The sequence below is a fragment of the Nomascus leucogenys genome, chromosome 10 (genome assembly GCF_006542625.1).
Source record: "Nomascus leucogenys isolate Asia chromosome 10, Asia_NLE_v1, whole genome shotgun sequence".
Classification (NCBI taxonomy): domain Eukaryota; kingdom Metazoa; phylum Chordata; class Mammalia; order Primates; family Hylobatidae; genus Nomascus; species Nomascus leucogenys.
This window is the reverse complement of record NC_044390.1, coordinates 63,318,651-63,345,257: the sequence shown is the minus strand read 5'-3', so window position 1 is coordinate 63,345,257 and position 26,607 is coordinate 63,318,651. Positions and strand designations below refer to the sequence as shown.

The following is a 26,607-nucleotide window of genomic DNA, read 5'->3' as shown; positions in this document are numbered from 1 at the left end:
CGGGCAGATCACCTGAGGTCAATAGTTCAAGACCAGACAGATCAACATGGAGAAACCCCGTCTCTACTAAAAATACAAAATTAGCTGGGTGTGGTGGCACATGCCTATAATCCCAGCTACTTGAGAGGCTGAGGCAGGAGAATCACTTGAACCTGGGAATAGAGGTTGTGGTGAGCCAAGACTGCACCATTGCACTCCAGCCTGGGTGAAAAGAGTGAAACTCCATCTCAAATAAAAAAAAAAAAAGAAGTGGGAGGATCGTTTGAGCCCAGAAAGTCGAGGCTGCAGTGAGCCAAGATTGTGCCACTAGACTCCAGCCTGGGCAACAGAGTGAGACCGTGTCTCAAAAAAAAAAAAAAAAGAGAAAAGGGCTGGGTGTGATGGCTCACGCCTGTAATCCCAGCACTTTGGGAGGCCAAAGTGGGCGGATCACCTGGCCAACATGGTGAAATCCCATCTCTACTAAAAATACAAAAATTAGCTGGGAGTGGTGGCACGCACCTGTAATTCCAGCTACCTGGGAAGCTGAGGCAGGAGAATTGCTTGAACCCGGGAGGCAGAGATTGCACCACTGCACTCCAGCCTGGGCAACAGAGTGAGAATCTCTCTCAAAAAAACAAAGAAATAAACCTGTAATCCCAGCACTTTGGGAGGCCAAGGTAGGAGGATCCCTGAGATCAGGAGTTCAAGACCAGCCTGGGCAACATGGCAAAACCCCTTCTCTACTAAAAATACAAAAATTAGCTGGATGTGGTGGCACGCACCTGTAATCCCAGCTACTTCGAAGGCTAAGGCAGGAGAATCACTCGAATCTGGGAGGTGGGGGCTGCAGTGAGCTGAGACTGTGCAACTGCACTCCAGCCTAGACAGAGCAAGACTCTATCTCAAAAAATAATAATGATGGCTGGGTGCAGTGGCTCACACCTGTAATGCTGGCACTTTGGGAGGCCGAGGCAGGCAGATCACAAGGTCAAGAGATCGAGACCATCCTGGCCAACATGGTGAAACCCCGTCTCTACTAAAAATACAAAAATTAGCTGGGTATGGTGGCATGTGCCTGTTGTCCCAGCTACTTGGGGGGCTGAGGCAGGAGAATCGCTTGAACCCAGGAAGCAGAGGTTGCAGTGAGCCAAGATCGTGCCACCATACTCCAGCCTGGCAACAGAGCGAGACTTTGTCTCAAAATAACAACAATAAAAATAAAAATAAATAGGCCGGGCGCGGTGGCTCACGCTTGTAATCCCAGCAGTTTGGGAGGCCGAGGCGGGTGGATCACGAGGTCAGGAGATCGAGACCATGGTGAAACCCCAACTCTACTAAAAATACAAAAAATTAGCCGGGCGTGGTGGCGGGCGCCTGTAGTCCCAGCTACTCGGAGAGGCTGAGGCAGGAGAATGGTGTGAACCCGGGAGGCAGAGCTTGCAGTGAGCCGAGATTGCGCCACTGTACTCCAGCCTGGGCGACAGAGCGAGACTCCATCTCAAAAAAAAATAATAATAATAATAATAATAAAATAAAAGGGAGAAATCTGCCAAAGGAAAGGGACAATAGGCTTAACAGAAGTCTGAAACACAGCAGAGAAGACATTAAACTTTAAAGCTCCAGCCTGGCGTGGTGGCTCACACCTGTCATCTCAGCACTTTGGGAGGCCAAGGTGGGTGGATCACAAAGTCAGGAGTTCAAGACCAGCCTGGTCAAGATGGCAAAACCCCGTCTCAACTAAAAATACAAAAATTGGCCAGGTGTGGTGGCAGGTGCCTGTAATCCCAGCTACTCATGAGGCTGAGGCAGAAGAATTGCTTGAACTCAGGAGGTGAAGGTTGCCGTGAGCCAAGATTGCACCATTGCACTCCAGCCTGGGCAACAGAGAAAGACTCTGTCTCAAAACAAACAAAGAAACAAAAAAAAAAACAAAAAAAACTTTAAAGCTCCAAAATAATCCCTGATTCCATGTTCTGCATCCAAGGCACACTGGTGCAAAGAGTGGGCTCCCAAAGTCTTGGGCAGCAAAGTCCAGCCCCAATGTCTCCTCACACAGGTTGGAGTTTAGTGCCTGCAGCTGTTGTAGGCTCAGGGTGCAATCTGCTGGCAGATCTATCACTCTGGGGTCTAGAGGGGAGGGGTCCCCTTCTCACAGCTCCACTAGGCAGCGCCCTGGTGGGGACTCTATGTTGGGCCTCCAACCCCACCTTTCCCCCTTGGCACTGTCCTAGTAGAGGCTCTCTGTAGGGACTCCAACCATGCAGCCGACTTCTGCCTGGATGCCCAGGCTTTCCTACACATCCTCTGAAATCCAGGTGGGAGCTGCTAAGCTTCCTGCTAAGCTTCCTTCACTCTTGCATTCTGTGCACCTGCAGGCTTAATCCCACATGAAATCTGCCAAAATTGCTGGGCGCGGTGGCTCACGCTTGTAATCCCAGCACTTTGGGAGGCCGAGGCGGGCGGATCACGAGGTCAGGAGATCGAAACCACAGTGAAACCCTGTCTCTACTAAAAATACAAAAAATTAGCCGGGCGTGGTGGCGGGCGCCTGTAGTCCCAGCTACTCGGAGAGGCTGAGGCAGGAGAATGGCGTGAACCCCGGAGGCGGCGCTTGCAGTGAGCCGAGATTGCGCCACTGCACTCCAGCCTGGGCGACAGAGCGAGATTCCGTCTCAAAAAAAAAAAAAAAAAAAAAGAAATCTGCCAAAGTTTATAGCTTGCACCCTCTGGAGTGGTGGCCCAAGCTGTACTTGGGACCCCGTGAGTCATGGCTGGTGATGGAACAGCAGGGATGCAGGGGAGCAGTGTCCCCAGGCTGAGCAGGAGACAGGGCCCTGGATCTGGCCCAATAAACCACTCTTTCCTTATATGCCTCAGAGCCTGTGATGGGGGAGGCTGTTTTGAAGACTCCTGAAATGCCATCAAGGCCTTTTTCCCATTGTCTTGGCGGTTAGCACTTCGCTTCCTTTCAGTCACGCAAACCTCTCTAGCAAGGCAATATAGCCTGCTTGTATTTCTCTCTTAAAAAATGCTCTTCCATTCTCTACCACATTGCCAGGTTGTGGCTTTTCTAAACTTTTATGCTGTGCTTCCTATTTATTGATTTTTCAGAGACAGGGTCTCACTGTGTCACTCAGGCTCGTGTGCAGTGGCTATTCATAGGCATGATCCCACTCCTGATCAACACGGGAGTTTTGACCTGCTCCATTTCCAGCCTAGGTCAGTTCACCCCCTGCTAGGCAACCTGGTAGTCTCCCACGCCTCGGAGGTCACCATATTGAAGTCAAACTTAGTATGGACACCTAGTCAGCATAACACACTACAGCCCAGAAATCCTGGGCTCAAACAATCCTCTTGCCTCAGCCTCCAAGTAGCTGGGACTACAGGCACGTGCCACAGAGCCTGGCTGCCTCTCTTTATTTATTTATTTATTTAAGACGGAGCCTTGCTCTGCCGCCCAGGCTAGAGTGTAGTGGCGCAATCTCGGTTCACTGCAAGCTCCGCCTCCCAGGTTCACGCCATTCTCCTGCCTCAGCCTCCCGGGTAGCTGGGACTACAGGTGCCCGCCACCACACTCGGCTAATTTTTTTGTATTTTTAGTACAGACGGGGTTTCACTGTCTTAGCCACGATGGTCTCGATCTCCTGACCCTGTGATCCGCCTGTCTTGGCCTCCCAAAGTGCTGGGATTACAGGCGTGAGCCACCGCACCTGGTCCAGAACATCCCTTTTTAAGAATGAAAACTTGCCAGGCACAGTGGCTTACGCCTGTAATCCCAGCACTTTGGAAGGCCGAGGTGGGTGGATCACCTGAGATCAGGAGTTCAAGACCAGCCTGGCCAACACAGTGAAACTCTATCTCTACTAAAAATACAAAAATCAGCCGGGTGTGGTGGCACACACCTGTAATCCCAGCTACTCAGGAGGCTGAGGCAGGAGAATCGCCAAGATCATGCCATTGCACTCCAGCCTGGGCAACAAGAGCCAAACTATGTCAAAAAAAAAAAAAAGAAAAAAGAAAGAAAGAAAGAAAGAAAAGAAAAGAAAAGAAAAGAAAAGAAAAGAAAAGAAAAGAAAAGAAAAGAAAAGAAAGAGAAAGAAAGATAGATTTAAATTATTCGGGTGTGGTGGCTCAGGTCTGTAGTCCCAGCTACTTGGGAGGCTGAAGTGGGAGGATCTGTTTGAGCCCGGGAGGTCAAGGCTGCAGTGAACTATGATTACACTGCACTCCAGCCTGGGCAACAGAGTGAGACCTTGTCTCAAGAAAAAAATGTTAACATCACCAGTCATATGGCATATGGACATCATATGCCCCCAGTATGATATGAGAAGAGCAATGCCTCTCTGTGGCATTCTTTCTACCCCCACCCCACAAAAAGTATAACCTCAATCCAATCAAGATAACAGATCAGAGGAACACAAATTGAGAGACAGTCTACAAAACAACTGACTAGTATTCTTCTAGTTTCCAGATCATGAAAGACAAGGAAAAAGTAACAAACTATCACAGATTGCAGAAGACTAAGGAGGTACGACAACCAAATGCAACATAGTAAATCCGACTGCAGCCTGGCATGGGAAAAAGACATTAGTGGAAATATAGAAAACCTGAATGAACTCTGTCATCTTGTCAAAAGTATTGTGCCACCTCAATGTCTTGTTTTTTTTTGTTTTTTGTTTTTTTTTTTTGAGACAGAGTCTCGCTCTCTCACCCAGGCTGGAGTGCAATGGCGCGATCTTGGCTCACTGCAACCTCCACCTCCCGGGTTCAAGCCATTCTCCTGCCTCAGCCTCGCAAGTAGCTGGGACTACAGGCGCCCGCCACCACGCCCAGCTAATTTTCGTACTTTTAGTAGAGACGGGGTTTCACCATGTTGGCCAGGCTGGTCTCAAACTCCTGACCTCAGGTGATCCGTCCCCCCAGCCTCCCAAGGTGCTAGGACTACAGGCGTGAGGCTCCGGCCAATGTCTGAGCTTTAACAAACGTTGCCAAAGCAATGCAACATTCTAACATTTGGGGAACCTGGGTGATGGATATTTTTTAAATGTCTGTACAATCTTTGCAACTCTTCTGTAAGGCTAAAAATAGTTCAAAGTGAAAATGAAACAAAACGGGCCCAACACAATAGCTCGCACTTGTAATCCCAGCACTTTGGAAGGCTGATGTGGGTGGATTACCTCAAGTCAGGAGTTCGAGACCAGCCTGGCCAACATAATGAGACCAAAAATTAGGCTGGGCACCGTGGCTCATGCCTGTAATCCCAGCACTTCCGGAGGCCAAGTCAGGTGGATCACAAGGTCAGGAAATTGAGACCAGCCTGGATAACACAGTGAAACCCCGACTCTACTTAAAACACAAAAAAAATTTTAGCTGGGCATGGTGGCACACGTCTGTAGTCCCAGCTACCTGGGAGGCTGAGGCAGGAGAATCGCTTGAACCTGGGAGGTGGAGGTTGCAGTGAGCCGAGATTGGGCCACCGCACTCCAGACTGGGTGACAGAGTGAGACTCCATCTCAAAAAAAAAAAAAAAAAAAAAAAATCGCAGAGCAGGGCCAGTGGCTCACACATGTAATCCTAGCACTTTGGGAGGCTGAGGCAAGAGGATTGTTTGAGCCCAGGAATTTAAAATCGGCCTGGACAACATAGTGAGACCTTATCTCTACCAAAAATTTAACCAAAAAGAAAACTAGCCGGGCATGGTGGTACACATTTGTAATCTCAGCTACTTGGGAGGCTGAAGCAGGAGACTTGCTTGAACCCAGGAGGCAGAGGTTGCAGTGAGCCGAGATCGCACCACTGCACTCCAGCCTGGGCAACAGAGTGAGACTCTGTCTCAAAAAATAAATAAAATAAAATAAAACCAAATGCTACCACAACCTCAGAGAATGACTCTGAGGAATTGCAGAGTCTAACTGTATTATTTTCTTGTTGCCACTACAACAACTTACCACGAACTTGGTGGCTTAAAACAACACAAGTTTATTAGAATGCAGTTCTAGAGGTTAGACGTCGAAAATGGGGTGGCAGGGCTGTGTTTCTTCTGGCGGCTCTAGGGGAGAGTCTGTTTCCTTGCCTTTTCAAGCTTCGGGAAGCCGCCCCCATTCCTTGGCTCATGGCCGTTCCTCCGTCTTCAAACTTCAAAGCCAGCACCATGGCATCCTCTCTTCTCTGACCTCTATGTCCATCCTCACATCATCCATGAATCAGACCTTCCTGCAACCCTCTTTTTTTTATTTTTTATTTTTGAGACAGAGTCTCACTCTGTTGCCCAGGTTGGAGTGCGTGGCTCAATCTCGGCTCACTGCAGCCTCTGCCTTCTGGGTTCAAGCGATTCTCCTGCCTCAGCCTCCCCAGTCGCTGGGATTACAGGTGCCCACCACCATGCCCAGCTAATTTTTGTTATTTTTAGTAGAGATGGGGTTTTGCCATGTTGGCCGGTCTGAACTCCTGGCCTCAGGTGATCCACCTCCCAAAGTGCTGGGATTACAGGAGTGAGCACCCAACCATGTCCCTCTTTTAAAGGCCCTTATGATTAGTGGGCCTACCCAAACGATCCAAGATAATATCCCTAACTCATCAGCCTTAATTTTTTAGTTTTTATTTTTTTGAGACAGGGTCTTGCTTTGTCACCCAGACTGGAGTGCAGTGGTGTGATCATAGCTCACTGCAGCTTTGACTTCCTTGGCTCAAATGATCCTTCCACCTCAGCCTCCCAAGTAGCTGGATTACTGGTGTGCAGGACCACACCTGGCTTTTTGTTTTGTTTTGTTTTTGAGACAGAGTCTCACTCTGTTGCCCAGGTTGGAGTGCAGTGGTGCCATCTCAGCTCACTGCAACCTCCACCTCCCAGGTTCAAGTGATTCTCCCACCTCAGCCTCCAGAGTAGTTGGGATTACAGGCGCGAGCCACCCTGCCCGGCTAATTTTTGTATTTTTAGTAGAAATGGGGTTTCACCATGTTTACTAGTCTTGTCTTGAACTCCTGACCTCAGGCAATCCAGCCACCTCGGCCTCCCAAAGTGCTGGGATTATAGGAGTGAGCCACTGTGCCTGACCCACCTTTTACATTTTGTTCTAACTTCTTGAGCAAAAACATGGCACCTTGGTTGGGTGCTGTGGCGCACGCCTGTAATCTCAGCACTTTGGGAGGCCAAGTCAGGTGGATTACTTAAGGTCAGGAGTTCGAGACTAGCCTAGCCAACATGGTGAAACCTCATCTCTACTAAAAATACAAAAATTAGGTTGGGCGTGGTGGCTCATGCTTGTAATCCCAGCATTTTGGGAGGCCGAGGTGGGCAGATCATGAGGTCGGGAGTTCGAGACCAGCCAGGCCAACATGGTGAAACCCCATCTCTACTAAAAATACAAAAATTAGCCTGGTGTGGTTGCGCACACCTGTAATCCCAGCTACTCAGGAGGCTGAGGCAGGAGAATTACTTGAACCCAGGAGGTGGAGGTTGCAGTGAGCCGAGATCACACCACTGCACTCCAGCCTGGGCAACAGAGCGAGGCTCCATCTCAAAAAAAAAAAAAAAAAAAAAAAAAAAAGGCTGGGCGTGGTTGTTCATGCCTGTAATCCCAGCACTTTGGGAGGCCGAGGTGGGCAGATCATGAGGTCAGAAGATTGAGACCATTCTGGCTAACACGGTGAAACTCCGTCTCTACTAAAAATACAAAAAATTAGCCGGGCGTAGTGGCGGGTGCCTGTAGTCCCAGCTACTCAGGAGGCTGTGGCAGAAGAATGGCGTGAACCCGGGAGGCGGAGCTTGCAGTGAGCCGAGATCGCGACACTGCACTCCAGCCTGGGCGACAGAGTGAGACTCTGTCTCAAAAAAAAAAAAAAAAATTTAGCTGGTGTGGTGGTGCATGCCTGTAATCCCAGCTACTCAGGAGGCTGAGGCAGGAGAATCACTTGAACTCAGGAGGCGAAGGTTGCACAAAGAGCCGAGATCATGCTGCTGCTCTAATCCTGGGCAACAAGAGTGAGACTCCAACTCAAAAAAAAAAAAAAAAAACGAGAATGGGAGAAAATAGGAGACAGAGACCAGAAAGATAGGGGACAGAGAGAGATAGAGAAGGCCAAAGACCATAAAATAAACGGACACAGACCCAGACAGAGGGAAGATAGAGACCTAGAGAGAGGGACACAGAAGTCCAGGGGACATAGATCCCAGATAGGGTGGGTGCAGTGGCTTACACCTGCAATCCTAGCACTTGGAGAGGCCTAGTACGGTGGATTGCTTGGGCTCAGGAGTAGAAGAGCAGCCTGGGCAACATAGCAAGACCCCGTCTCTACAAAAATTACAAAATATAGCCATGCATGGTGGCTCACGCCTATAGTACCAGTTACTTAGAAGAGGTGGGAGGGGCCAGGCGAGGTGGCTCACGCCTGTAATCCCAGCACTTTGGGAGGCCAAGGCAGGCGGATCACCTGAGGTCAGGAGTTCGAGACTAGACTGATCAACATGGAGAAACCCTGTCTCTACTAAAAATACAAAATTAGCTGGGCATGATGGCACATGCCTGCAATCCTAGCTACTTGAGAGGCTGAGGCAGGAGAATCACTTGAACCTGGGAGGCGGAGGTTGCGGTGAACCGAGATTGCACCATTGCACTCCAGCCTGGGTGACAAGAGGGAAACTCCGTCTCAAAAAAATAAAAAGTGGGAGGATTGTTTGAGCCCAGAAAGTTGAGGCTGCAGTGAGCCAAGATTGTGCCATTAGACTCCAGCCTGGGCGACAGAGTGAGACCCTGTCTCAAAAAAGAAAGGAAGGAAGGAAGGAAGGAAGGAAGGAAGGAGAAAGGAAAGAAAGGAAAGAAAGAAAGCGAAAGAAGGAAGGAAGGAAGGAAGGAAAGAAAGAAAGAAAGAAAGAAAGAAAGAAAGAAAGAAAGAAAGAAAGAAGGAAAGAAGGAAAGAAAGGAAAGAAAGGAAGGAAAGAAAGAAAGAAAGAAAGAAAAAAAAACGGCCGGGCGCGGTGGCTCATGCCTGTAATCCCAGCACTTTGGGAGGCTGAGGCGGGCAGATCACCTGAGTTCAGGAGTTCAAGACCAGCCTGGCCAACATGGCAAATCCTCGTCTGTACTAAAAATACAACAATCGTAGGGTCCAGCCCCACAGGGTCGGTGGGTTTTTCTCCCTGTTTGCAGAGAAGAGAGATGGTGGAAATAAAGATACAAGACAAAGAGATAAAAGAAAAGACAGCTGGGCCCGGGGGGCCACTACCACCAAGACGCGGAGACCGGTAGTGGCCCCAAATGCCAGGCTGCACTGATATTTATTGGATACAAGACAAAGGGGCAGGGTAAGGAGTGTGAGACATCTCCAATGATAGGCAAGGTCCCCTGGGTCACGTGTCCACTGGACAGGGGGCCCTTCCCTGCCTGGCAGCCGAGGCAGAAAGAGAGAGAGAGGAGAAAGAGAGACAGCTTATGCCATTATTTCTGCATATCAGAGACTTTTAGTACTTTCACTAATTTTCTACTGCTATCTAAAAGGCAGAGCCAGGTGTACAGGATGGAACATGAAAGCAGACTAGGAGCTGAAACACAGCATCACAGGGAGACGGTTAGGCCTCCGGATAACTGCGGGAAAGCCTGACTGATGTCAGGCCCTCCACAAGAGGTGGAGGAGTAGAGTCTTCTCTAAACTCCCCCGGGGAAGGGACCCGGGGAAAGGCAGACTCCCTTTCCCGGTCTGCTAAGTAGTGGGTGCTTTTCCTTGGCACTGACGCTACCACTAGACCATGGTCCACTTGGCAACGGGCATCTTCCCAGACGCTGGCGTTACCGCTAGACCAAGGAGCCCTCTAGTGGCCCTGTCTGGGCATAACAGAAGGCTCGCACTTGTCTTCTGGTCACCTCGCTATGTCCCCTCAGCTCGTATCTCTGTATGGCCTGGTTTTTCCTAGATTATGATTGTAGACTGAGGATTATTATAATATTGGAATAAAGAGTAATTGCTACAAACTAATGATTAATAATATTCATACATAATCATATCTATGATTTATATCTAGTATAACTATTCTTATTTTATATATTTTATTATATTGGAACAGCTCATGCCCTCGGTCTCTTGCCTCGGCACCTGGGTGGCTTGCCGCTCACAAACAATTAGCCGCGTGTGGTGGGCGCCTGTAATCCTAGCTACTCGGGAGGCTAAGGCAGAATTGCTTGAATTCAGGAGGCAGAGGTTGCAGCGAGCCAAGATCGCACCACTGCACTATAGCCTAGGCGACTGCAAGACTCCATCTCAAGAAAAAGAAAAAGAAAAAGAAAGAAAGAAAGGGCCAGGTGCAGTGGCTCACGTCTGTAATCCCAGCACTTTGGGAGGCCAAGGCAGGCGGTTCACGAGGTCAAGAGTTCGAGACCAGCCTGGCCAACATGGTGAAACCTTGTCTCTACTAAAAATACAAAAATTAGGTGGGCGTGGTGACCGGTGCCTGGAATTCCAGCTACTCAGGAGGCTGAGGCAGGAGAATCGCTTGAAACCGGCAGGCGGAGGTTGCAGTGAGCTGAGATCACGTCACTGCACTCTAGCCTGGACAACAAGAGCGAAACTCCTCTCAAGAAAAAAAAAAAAAAAAAAAAGAAAGAAAAAAGAAAAAGAAGAAAGGAAGAGAGGAGGAATAGAAGGAAGACAAGAAGAGAGAGTGCCAGGATTAGCAGGGGGTTCTAACCCTTAGTGCCTCTCTCCACACCCCCAGCAGAGGGCGACCAGGACTTCTTTCCTGGGCGTCTCAGTGATCAAACCCCTCCACTTCCCCCAAGCCCATCTGATGGAGCTATTTTTATGCAGTGTCACCGGACACCAGTAGCTAGAAGGCCACCGTCTTGTCTCTGCGCCCTTCAGTTCCTGAAAATGACCCTGTGGCATCTCCCCGGCCCACACCCCCAACCCCCGCCCGTTCCGGCAAGCCCAGACTCCTTTTGAGAGAGTCATAGCCACAGCTCAGGTCCTGCTGGGTCTCAGAAAGTCTTGCGAAGAATACAGGTGGAGACTCTGGAGCGAACTCTGGGGAGAGAATGGGGCGTGCGTGCACATGCTCAGTGCTTTGCAGCTGCCAGAGTGACCCTAGGATGGGACAGCCACCGGGACTGTGGCAGGACCCACATGGAGGGATGGTCAGGGAGAGATTCAGAGATATGACTCCAGAGACCCTAAGTCCTCTAGAGACGCTAAGGCTAGAGACGCTAAGGGGAGACCCAAAGGGGAGCGGCAGAGGAACCCGGAGACAGAGACATGGAGGGCTAAGAGAGAATGAGAAAAAAGAGACCTAGAGAGGAGAGACAAAGAGACCAAGAGAGACAAGAGATAAACGGAGACAGACCAAGAGTCAAAATAAAGACGGAAACCAAGACGTAGAGGCTGGCAGAGGGACCCATACAGAGGCCCCCAGAACAACGAATCTCAGAAATAAATGACCCATAGAGATACTCAGAGATACATCCGAACAGAGACAGAGACCCAGCGGGGACAGCCGGACACAGACACACAAGAGAGTGAGAGACAGAGGTGCAAACAGGGCAACTCCAGGCCGGGCGCCGTGGCTCACGCTTGTAACCCCAGCAATTCGGGAGGCCAAGGAGGGCAGATCACTTGAGGTCGGGAGTACCAGACCTGCCTGGCCAACATGGTGAAACAAACCCTTTCTCAACTAAAAAAAAAAACAGAAAAAAAAATTAGCTGGGCTTGGAGGCGCCTGTAATTCCAGCTACTAGGGAGGCTGAGGCACGAGAATCGCTTGAGCCCGGGAGGCGGAAGTTGTTGCAGTGAGCGGAGATCGCGCCACTGCACTCCAGCCTGGGCGACAGAGGGAAACTGTGTCTCAAAAAAAAAAAAGAAAAAACAAGAAAGAAAGAAGAAGAAGAAGAAAGAAAAAAGAAAAGAGACGACTGCAACCGAAGCCTGATTCTGACGAGACACACGCACACGGAAACTTGGAGAGACGCAGGACAGGATCCCGGTGGCAGAAGGACGGAGAGAAAGGGGACCCCGGGACGGGAAAGGCGCAGTGCAGGCGCGGGCGGCGGCGGCGGGGCAGGGCGGGCGTCCCGGCAGAGGGCGCGCGGTCGCCCTGTCGCCCTCCGCCCCGCCGGGGTCACAGTGCCCCCTCCCCCGCGCCCTAGCCGCCCTGCCGGGCTATTTTTACGCGCGGACACCGGACACCGGACACCGGGCTGGGGCGGCGGCGGCGGCCGAGGCGGGGCCGCACCGGGGCCGGGCGTCGGGGCCACACGTCCGTTCGCGGGTCGCCGGGGCTGCGCACGCCATGGAGCCGCGGTGCCCGCCGCCGTGCGGCTGCTGCGAGCGGCTGGTGCTCAACGTGGCGGGGCTGCGCTTCGAGACGCGGGCGCGCACGCTGGGCCGCTTCCCGGACACTCTGCTCGGGGACCCAGCGCGCCGCGGCCGCTTCTACGACGACGCGCGCCGCGAGTACTTCTTCGACCGGCACCGGCCCAGCTTCGACGCCGTGCTCTACTACTACCAGTCGGGCGGGCGGCTGCGGCGGCCAGCGCACGTGCCGCTCGACGTCTTCCTGGAGGAGGTGGCCTTCTACGGGCTGGGCGCGGCAGCCCTGGCGCGCCTGCGCGAGGACGAGGGCTGCCCGGTGCCGCCGGAGCGCCCCCTGCCCCGCCGCGCCTTCGCGCGCCAGCTGTGGCTGCTCTTCGAGTTTCCCGAGAGCTCTCAGGCCGCGCGCGTGCTCGCCGTAGTCTCCGTGCTGGTCATCCTAGTCTCCATCGTCGTCTTCTGCCTCGAGACACTACCTGACTTCCGCGACGACCGCGACGGCACGGGGCTTGCTGCTGTAGCCGCAGCCGGCCCAGTGAGAGGCGGGGAGTGGGTGGAGACGGGCGGGGTTTGGGAGGAGATGGGCGGGGTCCAGAGGGGACCTGGCCAATCATAAGGCGGGGCCAGGGGCTGCGAGGGGTGGGCCAGCCGAAGACAGGGTGGGAGGGAGGCGGGGCCTGAGGATCCGGGTCGGAGGACCTGCCCCATCAGAAGGTGGGGTTGAGGTCAGTGAGAAACCCGGCGTGCAGAGGGCAGGGCCCTTGGTGCAAGGGGTAGAAGGACAGGAACCTTAAAAATCAGAGCTGAGGGGTCCAGGGAGAGCCTGAAAACTCCGGGGTCTGTGCGGCTGGGAAGGACGTGCTGGGGGTGATGAAAGCCAGGCCCTGAATAACGCCAGCTGAGGGTGCTGGAGCCCGAGGGGCGAGAGTAGGAGGAATCTATGGAAAGCCAGGCTGAGGGGCCAGAGGAGGGGCCTAGGGCTCGGCTTGCAGAGAAGGTCTTTTTTTTTTTTTTTTTTTCCTGTGAGACAGTCTTGCTCTGTCGCCCAGGCTGGAGTGCAATGGCGCTATCTCGGCCCACTGCAAGCTCCGCCTCCCGGGTTCAAGCGATTCTCCTGCCTTAGTCTCCCAAGTAGCTGGGATTACAGGTGCAGGCCACCACGCCCGGCTAATTTTTGTATTTTTAGTAGAGATGGGGTTTCACCAGTTGGCCAGGATGGTCTCTATTTCCTGACCTCGTGATCCGCCCGCCTCGGCTTCCCAAAGTGCTGGGATTACAGACGTGAGCCACCGTGCCCGACCGCATTTAGTCTGGGCTGGGACTGGGGAGGGCAAGGAAAAGCTAGGTACAAGGTGGTGGGGCCAGGGCAGGGACCCTCCCCATCTAGAAAATCAACACTGGAGGCGGGACTTCGGGAGAGAAGAGGTTGCACCCTACTCAAACATGAGTTCCCACGCAGGAAGGGGCAGGGACCACCTCTCCAGCCACCCACCAGGTCAGGAAACCAGAAAGTCAGCGGCCCAGGGATGATCCCTGGGATCCTGGGAGGAAGTCTGGGATAACCAGGTCACCGAGGGCCTTGGCACAGCGGCTACTGACCAATGCGTAAAGAGGAGCTGGGTATTTAAATGATTAAGGCTGTCCCTGTGTCCTAGCCCCAGCCTGACCCTCCCTGAACACTTTCCTCCCTGCAGTTCCCCGCTCGGCTGAATGGCTCCAGCCAAGTGCCTGGAAATCCACCCCGCCTGCCCTTCAATGACCCATTCTTCATGGTGGAGACGCTGTGTATTTGTTGGTTCTCCTTTGAGCTTCTGGTACGCCTCCTGGCCTGTCCAAGCAAGGCGATCTTCTTCAAGAACGTGATGAACCTCATCGATTTTGTGGCTATCCTTCCCTACTTTGTGGCGCTGGGCACCGAGCTGGCCCGGCAGCGAGGGGTGGGACAGCAGGCCATGTCACTGGCCATCCTGAGAGTCATCCGATTGGTGCGTGTCTTCCGCATCTTCAAGCTGTCCCGGCACTCAAAGGGCCTGCAAATCTTGGGCCAGACGCTTCGGGCCTCCATGCGTGAGCTGGGCCTCCTCATCTTTTTCCTCTTCATTGGTGTGGTCCTCTTTTCCAGCGCGGTCTACTTTGCCGAAGTCGACCGGGTGGACTCCCATTTCACTAGCATCCCTGAGTCCTTCTGGTGGGCGGTAGTCACCATGACTACAGTTGGCTATGGAGACATGGCACCCGTCACTGTAGGTGGCAAGATAGTAGGTTCTCTGTGTGCCATTGCCGGCGTGCTGACCATTTCCCTGCCTGTGCCCGTCATTGTCTCCAATTTCAGCTACTTTTATCACCGGGAGACAGAGGGCGAAGAGGCTGGGATGTTCAGCCATGTGGACACGCAGCCTTGTGGCCCACTGGAGGGCAAGGCCAATGGGGGGCTGGTGGACGGGGAGGTACCTGAGCTACCACCTCCACTCTGGGCACCCCCAGGGAAACACCTGGTCACCGAAGTGTGAGGAACAGTTGAGGTCTGCAGGACCTCAAACCTCCCTAGAGGGAGGGAGGGAGGGCAGGGTGGAGGGCAAGGCTGGGGGGAGGGGATTGGGTTTAGGAAGAGCTAGGTTAAATGGTAACGAGTGGGGAAACACTGAGTCTTGTTGGGTCTTGGGTTGTGTGGTTTGGTAGCTCCTGTGAGTACCTCCTGAAGCAGCAGCAAATGGCAATGGGTTGTGTTGTGTTAACGAAGACTCAATTGGTTCATATTAGTCTGAGTTGTGCAAAGCTCATGGAGCCTTTTGGGGTAGTGTTGAGCTAGGTTTGGTCGTATCATTTTTGGGTTTGGTTGGGTTGTGAGTCTGGGAGAGTGTGGTCCAGCTGCACTGTGTAGGATTCTGTGGTTTGGTGGGTCCCCTAGGGCCATGTTGGCTCAAGTTAGATGGTCCCCCATGGCATTGTTGAGATTGTGTGTGGTGTTCAGTTTCGTTGAGACATGGTGGAAATTTGGTAGCTTTGTGATTCTTCTAGGGGCATGTTATTTTAGGTTCTGTGAACTTGTGAGTCATGTATAAATGTGAAGAGTCAAGTGGTAGAATTTGAGCTTTCTAGGTCACATTGGGTTAAGTATGTATGACCAAATGAATCTCGTAGGGTTCTGCTGGGCTGAACTGTGTAGAGGTGTGTGGCTGGACATGCATTGTGTAGAGGTGTGTGGCTGGACATTTTTCATGGCCACAGCGAATTTAGTTGTGTTGAATTGTACAACCGTATGAGCCTTGTAAGGCCAGTTCAGTTGGGTCATGCCACTGTTTGAGTCTCATAGGGCCATGTTGAGTTGAGTTCCATTGAGTTCTGTCACTATGTGAGTCCTACAGGAAGTTGGGTTGAGTTGGACTGTGTGAATGAGTTCCATAGGGCCACATTGGGCTGTTTTGCATTTAGTGGTACCACCAGGACCCAAAGGAAATAGCAGCGGGGAAGCATCATGTATCAGGGAGCATGCGGTGGCGAGGGCTCTGGGAGATGTGCTGAGCTGGCTCCCCAGCTCACTGTAGGGGGCGGGACTGGATTCTGTATCCATGGGATTGGGTGTTCATCCAGAGGCGATTGGGGTAAACTAGGAAGAGGTGGATGCTCCTCCTGTTTACCCCACATCCACGTCATTGTGCTGTTCACTCCCATTCTCCCCTACAGTTTTATGCTCAGACATGGAGGTCAGAGCCACAAGGAAAGGGGGAGAGGGGGAGAAAACTGTACTCTGTCCAGACGTGATAGAGGGACAGAGCCAAAAGAATGGGGAAAGAGACCCAGAAAAAGGAAGAGATGGAAACCCAGAGAGACAGAGACCCAAAGGGAGAGAAATAGAGACTCAGGGAGAGGGAGACAAAGACCTGGAGGGTGGGGTATGGCAGAGACGCAGAAGAGGGGAACAGAAATCCAGAGTGAGAAGGGGACAGAGACCAAGAGCAGGGGATAGAAGCCAGGCGAAGTGGCCCACGCCTGTAATCTCAGCACTCTGGGAGGCCAAGGAAGGAGGATTGATTGAGGCCAGGAGTTCAAGACCAGCCTGGGCAACATGGTGAGACCCCATCTCTACAAAAAATACAAAAATTAGCTGAGTGTGGTGGCACATGCCTGTGATCCCAGCTACTCAGGAAGCTGAGGCGGAAAGATCCCTCGATCCTGAGAGGTAGAGGCTGCATTAAGCCATGATTGCACCACTGCACTCCAGCCTGGGCAACACAGGGAGCCCCCGTCTCAACAAACAAACAAAAAGAGCCGGGGGGACAGAGACCCAGCGGGCAGTGTCAGGCACCGAGAGTTGGAGACAGAACAACAGAGTCTCAGGGAAAGAGAACCACAATAGAAAAAGGCAGAAAAGGCCGGGCGCGGTGGCTCATGCCTGTAACCCCAGCACTTTGGGAGGCCGAGGCGGGCGGATCACGAGGTCAGGAGATCCAGACCATCCTGGCTAACACGGTGAAACCCCGTCTCTACTAAAAATACAAAAAAAATTAGCCGGATGTGGTGGCGGGCACCTGTAGTCCCAGCTACTCAGGAGGCTGAGGCAGGAGAATGGCATGAACCCAGGAGGTGGAGCTTGCAGTGAGCCGAGATCACGCCACTGCACTCCAGCCTAGGCGACAGAGTGAGACTCCGTCTCAAAAAAAAAAAAAAAGAAAAAGAAAAGAAAAAGGCAGAAAAAGTTGGTGCCCCTGAACCCAAGAGTGATGTACAGTCTATTCCATAGAATCACAGAACGATCCTGAACCAGGCCTGTCGCCTACCCTCCCCGCAGCTCAGGAAGGCTGACAGACAGGCTGGGGGCCTCACTCTGTTTTCCAGGGGAGAAACCGGAGTCTCAGAGCAGGGGAATGGCTTCCCAAGGTCTCACAGCTTGTCCCCAGGGGCCAGGCAGGCTGTCTGTCTGCTTCACATGTCCCCGTCAGCCTGCTGGGACAGGTCCTCGTTTCTTACAGACAGGGCCTCCTGAGTCCCATAGCCTCGTTTCTTACAGACAGGGAAACTGAGGCTCAGAGCGGCGGGTGTTACCCAAGGTCACAAGGCCAAACATTTTCAGAAATCTTTCAGAACTCAGAGGGCATTTAGAGGAGGAAGGCTGAAATCACTAACACATATAGGGCTTCCTTTGGTATCAAAGTACTTTACTGGGATTAATTTATTAAAACCTATCCAGTGGTTTACAGACTGTTGTTGTTATTTTTAGCCATACCCACCCCTTTTTGGGGTCAAATCGATCTTCCTTAGAGACACCAGTGGGAAGCATGGGAAGGGAACTGGCTGGAGGAGAACACGCCTCCTCTTGGCAACTCAAAATGCAGCTCAGGAATTCAATGTGGAAACCCCTGCTTTCATCTGAGCACCTTTTCATACAGCTAAAGAGAAGAGGGTACAGATGGTGGCAGGAGTTTGATAATGGCTGAAATTAATAGAAGCTTTAGGTAGTCACTTGTCTCTGAAATGGAGAGAAAGCCACATTTAGGGACAGAATGGAGACGGACCTCACAGTGACAAGCGACAGGTCGGACTCCAGCACAGAGACCTAAAGAGGAGACACAGACAGGAACTGAGGCTGGGAGGGAGGAGGGGCCCAGAACAAAAGAGAGAAATCCAAGGGCGAGGGGGAAGAGGGCAGATGGCCGGGAGTGGGGACGGAGACCCCCACGAGGGGAAAGAGAAGCAGACAGTGACCCCAAGAGACAGGATGCAAGAGGCTCAGAGAGGAGACTGGGACCCAGAGAGGGTGGACAGATATCCACAGAGAAGAAAACTGGGACCCAGAAAGAGGGGGACAGAGAGCAGAGAGAAGGGGGGACAGAGACCTGGGAGGGGAACAGAGACCCAGAGAGAGGGAGGACAGAGACCCAGAGAGAGAGAGAGAGGGACAGAGACCCAGAGAGCGAAGGGGACAGAGACCCAGACAGCGAAGGGGACAGAGACCTAGACAGAGAAGGGGACAGAGACCCAGAGAGAGGGGGACAGAGACCCAGAGAGAGGGGGACAGAGACCCAGAGACAGAAAGGGACAGAGACCCAGAGAGAGAGGGACAGAGACCCAGAGAGAGAGGGACAGAGACCCAGAGAGAGGGGGACAGAGACCCAGAGAGAGGGGGACAGAGACCCAGAGAGAGGGGGACAGAGACCCAGAGAGAGAAGGACAGACCCAGAGTTGGAGGGAGACAGAAATCCAGAGGGAGGGGGACAGAGACCCAGACAGGGAGAGGACAGAGACCTGGAGATAGGGGGACAGAGACTGTTTCCCAGTCACTCTGTTTGGAAACCTCATCCCTACTATCCCCTCCAGGACTAGAAGCTAGAAGCTAGAGTCCTCCCGCTATGAGGCAGGATGTATTGGGTGTTTAGGAACAGGGGAAGTGTGGAGAAGCCGGAGAGGTGACCCGAACGCACACCCAAAGCCTGGGAAGTGGCCCTTCCCCCCCTCCAATAAATAACTGGAGTGGCCTTGTGTGTTGCCTTGGCTGGGATGGTGAGGAGCAGGAAACACCCTAACCGGGGACACCCTCCTGCCACCTTGCCATGCTATATTTAGGCTGGGGGGGTGTGGGATGACCCCCGAGACAGGTGTCAGTTTTCCTTCTGAAAATAGCGCAGGCAGAGGGGAGCAGAGTCTCAGGGTGGAGGTGTGGTGGGGTGAGGAGCCCTGCTGCCCTCATGACTGTCCTGAGACACTCCGGCTCCGGTCCCATCCCTGTCTTTCTCCGGGTCTCTCAGGGGCTCTGTCCCCTTCTGGGGCGGGGGTGGGGGTGGGTGGTCTGCCCTCGCACTCTCTGGGCCTGTCTTCTCTCTGGGCTCCTGCCCTCCCCCACTCTCTCTAGTCTTGCTCCCCCTCTTTCTTTTGGTCTCTCCCCACTTTTCCATGTCTTCTCCCTATCTCTCCCTTCATCTGTCACCGCGCGCCATTTCTCGAAGTAGCTGATTGTTCTTAAGACACATCTGTCTATCTCTGGGTCCTATGACACCTTGTATGTCTCTTATATGAGCTCAGGACAAGACCCTCTCTCCGGTCCCCAACCAGGAAATTCCAGGGGAGAGGAGTATACGGGAGCCCCCACATCCACTGTCTCCCCGGGCCTGGGGCCTTATCACTGCCCAAGCCCAGCTGGTTAATGTCTGGCGTGGAGCTCCTGGGAAGTGGGGAGGAGAGCAGAGGGTGGGAATCTGCCCCGGGATTGACACGCAATTGGCAAAAGACGGCAAAGGAATCTCAAGCCCAGACTCCTGGGGCTAATGGAGGAGGAGGCTGGGGGCTGGACTCCTGAGTCTGAGACGGGGCGGGGTTGGGCGGTGGTGGGGGGAACTGTGGGCTTAGTACTCAGGCGCCTGGGACTGGGGGGAGAAGTGGCTGGGGTCGCAAGTCCTGGGTCTGAGGGAGGAGGGGCTGGATGCCTGGACTCCTGGGTCTGAGTGAGGAGGGGCTGGGGGCCTGGACTCCTGGGTCTGAGGGAGAAAGGGCTGGGGGCCTGGACTACTAGGTCTAAAGGAGGAGGCAGCTGGAAACTGGGACTCCTGTGACCAAGGCGGCCGGGTTGAACGAGCCAGGCCTGGCTTCCAAGGTCCCGGCACGCGTGTGCAAGGCAGGATCCCCCGGCCCCTCCTCTGCCGTCCGGCGCCGCCCCGCCCCCGTCCCCGACCCGGGCCCTGCAGAGCGCGAGCAGTTAGCAGCCGGCGGGCCAGCGAGCGTCCCTGCAGCCAGCGAGCAGGAGGAGGAGCTGCTGCCGGGCCGAGGGCAGCCGGGGGAGCCGAAGAGGGCGCCCCAGGTAAGAGCTCCACGCCTCCTCCCCCGAGATTCCGGCGTGCTGGTCGCCCTGCCCTCGGGTGGGGAGGGACGGGGGCGGGGCCGAGGGGGGCGGGGCTTGGCGGAGGAAACTGAGGCAAGAGGGACGTGTCCCAGATATGCAGCCGGTTTCCCCTGAGGGGTCTCGGAGTCCAGACCCCCAGCCCAAATGTGGAGGATGAGGAACCCCGAGTCTGCATTTCTTAGTACCCGAGAAGGAGGAGTCTGAATTCCAGAACTCCTGGGTCTGAGGGAGGAGGGCACTGGGGGCCTGGAATCCTGGGGCTGAGGGAGGAGGGCACTGGGGGCATGGACTCCTGGGTCTGAGGGAGAAGGGCGCTGGGGGCCTGGGCCTGGACTCCTCCTGGGTCTCAGGGAGAAGGGCGCTGGGGGCCTGGATTCCTGGGTCTGAGGGAGGAGGGCACTGGGGGCCTGGATTCCTGGGGCTGAGGGAGAAGGGCGCTGGGGGCCTGGGCCTGGACTCCTCCTGGGTCTCAGGGAGAAGGGCGCTGGGGGCCTGGATTTCTGGGTCTGAGAGAGGAGGGCGCTGGGGGCCTGGACTCCTCCTGGTTCTGAGAGAGGAGGGCTCTGGGGATCTGAACTCCTGAGTCTGAAGGTGGAGGCCCTGGGGTCTGCACTACTCGGTCTGAGGGAGAAGGCGGTCCTGTTGGGTCAGCCGGGGCTCCTTTCACTCTCCACCCTTCCCCTTTCCTGTACCGAGGAGCCAGGGCAGGCAGCCACTCCAGGTATGTGCAGAAGTCTTGGGCGGGCCCTGGCCTGTCCTGTGAGGAGGGAACATTCCAGAAAGCAGCTTGGGGAACCAGGGCTTCTTGAGTGTGGGCCCTCAGGGACCCAGGTGGCCAGTTCCGCCCCATCTGGGAGATGAATGGACCGAGGGGGATGTCATCTCTTCCAGCCTCCTTCTTCCACTGCCTCTCCCTTCCCCTCCTCCCCCATCCCCTCCATCCATCTGCCTCCCCTCCCAGCCAGGAGCCATCACCTGGGTAGAAAAGGGGCCTCTGGAAAGGGGACTGGGCCTTGACTCTTGGGTACCCTGCACTTGAAGAGGAACTCTGGGAAGAGGTTGTTCAGGCATTTGGCCCCTTCCTCACCTGCCTCTATAACCTGTCTATTCTTTTCTTCCCCTAGGTGGTTGCCCCCTCCCTCTCCTGAGATGTCAGGAAGGAGGGGGCCACCTGTGTCCTCCACAGGGGCCCCCCAAAGCCTGGGGCCTCCCAGCCCCAGAGCTCCGAGGTGGAGGAGGTGCTGACAGGTCTGGTAACTACTGACTGTGTCCCAGTGTTCTCCACGCCACCCTTTCCCAGAACCACAGGCTTCCAGAACGTTGTAAAGAAACTGCAAAATCCACGCCTCCACCAGCCTCTCCCAGCGCCAGGACAATTTCACACACGGGGAAACTGAAGCCTGCCTCAGAGGGGCAGGGTTTTACCTCCTTAGTGGCAGTTTTGAGGTGAACGGGGGTCTCCCTAGGATTCCAGGTTGTGACCTTTCTCTAAATTGTGGAATGTGGCCGGGCGTGGTGACTTGAGTCTGTAGTCCCAGCTACTCAGGAGCCACAGCAGGAGGACTGCTTGAGCCCAGGAGTTCAAGTCCAGCGGGGAAACATAGCGAGACCTTATCTTAAAACAATCTGTGGCCGGGCGCGGTGGCTCACGCCTGTAATCCTAGCACTTTGGGAGGCCGAGGCGGGCGGATCACATGGTCAGGAGATCAAGACCATCCTGGCTAACGCGGTGAAACCCCGTCTCTACTAAAAATACAAAAAATTAGTCGGGCGTAGTGGCGGGCGCCTGTAGTCCCAGCTACTCGGCAGTCTGAGGCAGAATGGCCTGAACCCGGGAGGCGGAGCTTGCAGTGAGCAGAGATCACACCACTGCACTCCAGCCTGGGCTGGAGACCAGTTTGGGACCAGGCACGGTGGCTTATGCCTGTAATCCCAGCACTTTGGGAGACCAGGACAGGACTATTGCTTGAGGTTGGGAGTTCAAGACCAGTCTGGCCAACATGGTGACACCTCATTTCTATTAAAAACACAAAAATTAGCTGGGCACATTGGCAGGTGCTTGTAATCCCACCTACTCAGAAGGCTGAGGCAGGAGAATCACTTGAACCCAGGAGGCAGACATTGCAGTGAGCCAGGATTGTGCCATTGTACTCCAGCCTGGCCAACAGAGTGAGACTCTGTCTCAAAAAAAAAAAAATTGTTTGGAGCATCCTCCAAGATGCAAGACTGTTGGTTCCTCAGAGTTGCACAGGAAGGATGGCAGAGTGCAGTTGCCCAGAGGTGAAGTCCCATCTCTGCCATTTGCTGGCTGTGTGACCGGGCACAAATCATTAACTTTTCTGAGCCTGTATTTCAACATCTGTTACTATTAAGTAATAGTAGTTGAATTATTTTTATTTTTATTTTATTATTGTTTTTTAAGACGGAGTTTCGCTCTTGTTGCCCAGGCTGGAGTGCAATGGCGCAATCTCAGCTCACCACAACCTCCACCTCCTGGGTTCAAGTGATTCTCCTGCCTCAGCCTCCCAAGTAACTGGGATTACAGACATGCGCCACCATACCCAGGTAATTCTGTATTTTTAGTAGAGAAGGGGTTTCACCATGTTGACCAGGCTGGTCTGGAACTCCTCACCTCAGGTGAGCCGCCCACCTCAGCCTCCCAAAGTGCTGGGATTACAGGTATGAGCCACCATGCCTGGCCTTATTTTTACTTTTGAGACAGAGTCTCACTCTGTCGCCCAGGTGGCAGGGCAGTGGTGCGCTCTCTGCTAACTGCAACCTCCGCCTCCCAGGTTCAAATTATTCTCCTGCCTCAGCCTACCGAGTAGCTGGGATTACAGGCGTGCAGCACCATGCCCGGCTAATTTTGGTATTTTTAGTAGAGAGAGGTTTCACCATGTTGACCAGGCTGCTCTCGAACTCCTGACCTCAAGTTATCCACCCGCCTCAGCCTCCCAAAGTGCTAGGATTAGAGGTGTGAGCCACAGTGCCTGGCCTGTAGTAGTTGAATATTTATTATTAATCTACAAGTTGGGCATTACACAAGCCCTAGATATAGGGTCCCCCAAACTTCTAGAACAAGGGCTTCCCCACAATCCTGGCAGGCAAGCCTCCCCTGGGGTTCCAAACTTCTGTCCCCACTGAAGTTTTTACCCCCTTCTCTAATCCCAGCCTCCCTCTCTCTGTCTCCAGGTGCTCCGAGAGATGCTCCCTCTCCCCTCATGCTCCCTCCCCATCCTCCTCCTTTTCCTCCTCCCCAGTGTGCCAACTAAGTCCCAACCCCCACCCTCAACGTTGCCCCCTTTTCTGGCCCCTGAGTGGGACCTTCTGTCCCCCCGAGTAGTCCTGTCTAGGGGTGCCCCTGCTGGGCCCCCTCTGCTCTTCCTGCTGGAGGCCGGGGCCTTTCGGGAGTCAGCAGGTGCCCCGGCCAACCGCAGCCGGCGTGGGGTGAGCGAAACCGCACCAGCGAGTCGTCGGGGTGAGCTGGCTGTGTGCGATGCAGTCAGTGGCTGGGTGACAGACCGCCGGACCGCTGTGGACTTGCGTGGGCGCGAGGTGGAGGTGTTGGGCGAGGTGCCTGCAGCTGGCGGCAGTCCCCTCCGCCAGTACTTCTTTGAAACCCGCTGCAAGGCTGATAACGCTGAGGAAGGTGGCCCGGGGGCAGGTGGAGGGGGCTGCCGGGGAGTGGACAGGAGGCACTGGGTATCTGAGTGCAAGGCCAAGCAGTCCTATGTGCGGGCATTGACCGCTGATGCCCAGGGCCGTGTGGGCTGGCGATGGATTCGAATTGACACTGCCTGCGTCTGCACACTCCTCAGCCGGACTGGCCGGGCCTGAGACCCATGCCCAGAAAAATAACAGAACTGGATGCTGAGAGACCTCAGGGATGGCCCAGCTGATCTAAGGACCCTAGTTTGGGAACTCATCAAATAATCACAAAATCACAATTCTCTGATTTTGAGCTCAATCTCTGCAGGATGGGTGAAACCACATGGGGTTTTGGAGGTTGAATAGGAGTTCTCCTGGGGGAACTTGAGGGTAATAATGATGATGATATAATAATAATAGCCACTATTTACTGAGTGTTTACTGTTTCTTAGCCCTAATACATAACTCCTCAGATCAACTCATGGATTTGATCATTGGTGGCCCTTGGCGTTAAGTTGCTGACTACTCAGTCTCAGAGGACACCACCTTGCTCATCCTGGGGAGTGGGAGGGGACATTTCACGATGTGGGTGGGGGAGGAGATAAACTGGAACAAGCAAGCAGATGGCCAGGGGACCTTGAGAATGTGGCCCACAGAAGGCCTTTAAGTATCTGGGAGCTGGGGTTCAAATGGGAAATCTTACTTGGTAAGAGGGGGCAAAGGTTGACTTAGAATATTCTGTTTTGAGGTAATAAGCTACCGATCACAGGGGGAGTACAAGCAAGGTTGAATGAGAAGTGATCAGGATGCTGGAGAGTTCAGCCCTGGGTGGGGAGCTGCAGTCAGGTTTCTAGCCCTCTTCCCTGTGCCAACCTTTACTCTACACTGGGAAAGAAACAGACCTTAAAATTTTCCAGCTTGATGGCCAGGTGCGATGGCTCATGCCTGTAATCCCGGCACTTTGGGAGGCCGAGGTGGGCGAATCACCTGAGGTCGGGAGTTCGAGACCAGCCCGGCCAACATGGTGAAACCCTGTCTCTACTAAAATTATAAAAAGAAATTAGCTGGGCGTGGTGGCGGATGCCTGTAATCCATGCTACTCGGAAGGGTGAGGTAGGAGAATTGCTTGAACCCAGGAGGCAGAGGTTGCAGTGAGCCAAGACCATGTCATTGTACTCCAGCCTTGGCAAAAAGAGCGAAACTCCATCTCAAAAAAAAAAAAAAAAAAAAAAAAATGTGTCCAGCTTGAGTGGGGCATGAGTTTCTGAGTAACTCACCGGCCCCCTGGCTAGGATCAGGGGGTCACTGTCCATTGAGAGCCCTTGAGTAGGGCCAGCAAAATCCAACAGAAAGGCCCCAGAAGCCTGAATGGGGGAGGAGGGGTAAGTGGGATTCTGGGCCTGGCTGCAGAAAGTAGCCTCAGTTTTCCTTGTCTGAAGAATGGGCTGGTAGGATGAGATAATGGGGGTTGACGAGGAGTCGAGGCCTTGACCAAAAGCTTTTTTTTTTTTTTTTTTTTTTGAGATGGAGTCTCGCTCTGTCGCCCAGGCTGGAGTACAGTGGTGCGATCTGAGCTCACTGCAGCCTTCACCTCCCGGGTTGAAGTGATTCTCCTGCCTTAGTTGGGATTACAGGTGTTCGCCACCACGCCCGGCTACTTTTTGTATTTTTTGGTAGAGACAGCATTTCGCCATGTTGGCAAGGCTGGTCTCAAACTCCTGACCGCAAGTGATCCGCATGCCTCGGCCTCCCAAAGTGCTGGGATTACGGGCATGAGCCACTGCTCCCGGTGACCAAAAGCTGTTTATAGTGAAGAAGTGACAAGCGAAGCCAGGGACAGACCACAGGCCTTCACAGTAGCCCTTCATGTGTTACCCATAGCCCCGCCAACTCTCTCTCTCTCTCTCTGGTCCGGCTTTGAGCAAAGGACATAGGCAACTTCTCCCCCCATCTATACAGACCAGGCCCCTGGGCAGGGTGGGGCATGGCTGCCTCAGTTCCTACATCTCCTTGTTTTCCATCTGTGACTTTGGTCTTTTTTGCCACCTTCATCTCTGTCTCTAACTTCCAGTGTCTCTCGCCTCTGGGTAGTACTAATAGCTCCCTTTCCATCGTGGTCTCTTTCTTCCTCCCTGTCTCTCCCCTTTCTTGTATTTATTCCTCACTCATCAAAGCCCATCTTTTTCGCTATGTCCCTGTGCACTTCTTTCTAGGTCCCTTTCTCTTTCCCCACCCAGCCTACCCAGGTGGAAGTTTTCAACCAAATCAAAGGCAGGCAGGACAGCTGCTACTGGCACTGACTCCTTCAGCACATGCGGGAAGGGTTGGGGAGCCCCAGGGATGGCTGGAAATCGTTACCCCGAGGTGGGCAGGCCTGGCAGAGGGAGGAAGCAGCTAGGAGGTTCTGGACCCTGGAGCAAAGGGGGGTGTTTCTCATGGATGTCCTGAGGTGCTGGGTGCAGTGCAGGGGTCTCTGTCTGGATCTCTGACACCTCCAGGTTTCTGTCCTTCTTTCTGGGTCTCTGTCTCCCCCACCCCCTGGGTCTCTGAAATCCTGAACTTCTCCGTCCCCTTCTGCCCGCCTCTTTCTGACTCTCCATACCCCACTCCGTGTTTCTCTGTGCCCCTCTTGGAGTCCCTGTACCTCTGTCTCTGGGTCTCTTAATCACTCCATCCATCCATGTGACTGCAGGCCTTTCACTGGCTGGATTGGGGTGGACGGGTTCTGTCACCTGGGGCAACACCAACAAACCAGCTCCTGCTTGGCTACAGGGAGGGGGTGGAACCATGGCCAGTGGCACCCTGGCTCTGCGCTGTGGCCCCCCCGTGGTCTTCCATCTCTGCAACCCAGAGGC

At 53.8% G+C, this 26,607-nt stretch overlaps 2 protein-coding genes across 2 annotated transcripts; both read left to right on the top strand.

Moving 5' to 3' along the window:
- The first annotated feature begins 12,121 nt into the window (after positions 1-12,121).
- Positions 12,122-14,981, top strand: KCNA7 (potassium voltage-gated channel subfamily A member 7). Its single transcript, XM_030821887.1, has 2 exons — positions 12,122-12,808; positions 13,968-14,981. Exons 1-2 carry the CDS (start codon positions 12,254-12,256, stop codon positions 14,781-14,783), a joined length of 1,371 nt encoding a protein of 456 aa, XP_030677747.1. The 5' UTR covers positions 12,122-12,253; the 3' UTR covers positions 14,784-14,981.
- Positions 14,982-21,223: 6,242 nt separating this feature from the next.
- NTF4 (neurotrophin 4) lies at positions 21,224-24,166 on the top strand. The gene is made up of 2 exons (XM_030821028.1): positions 21,224-21,352; positions 23,297-24,166. Exon 2 carries the CDS (start codon positions 23,309-23,311, stop codon positions 23,939-23,941), a length of 633 nt encoding a protein of 210 aa, XP_030676888.1. The 5' UTR covers positions 21,224-21,352; positions 23,297-23,308; the 3' UTR covers positions 23,942-24,166.
- Positions 24,167-26,607: the final 2,441 nt, after the last annotated feature.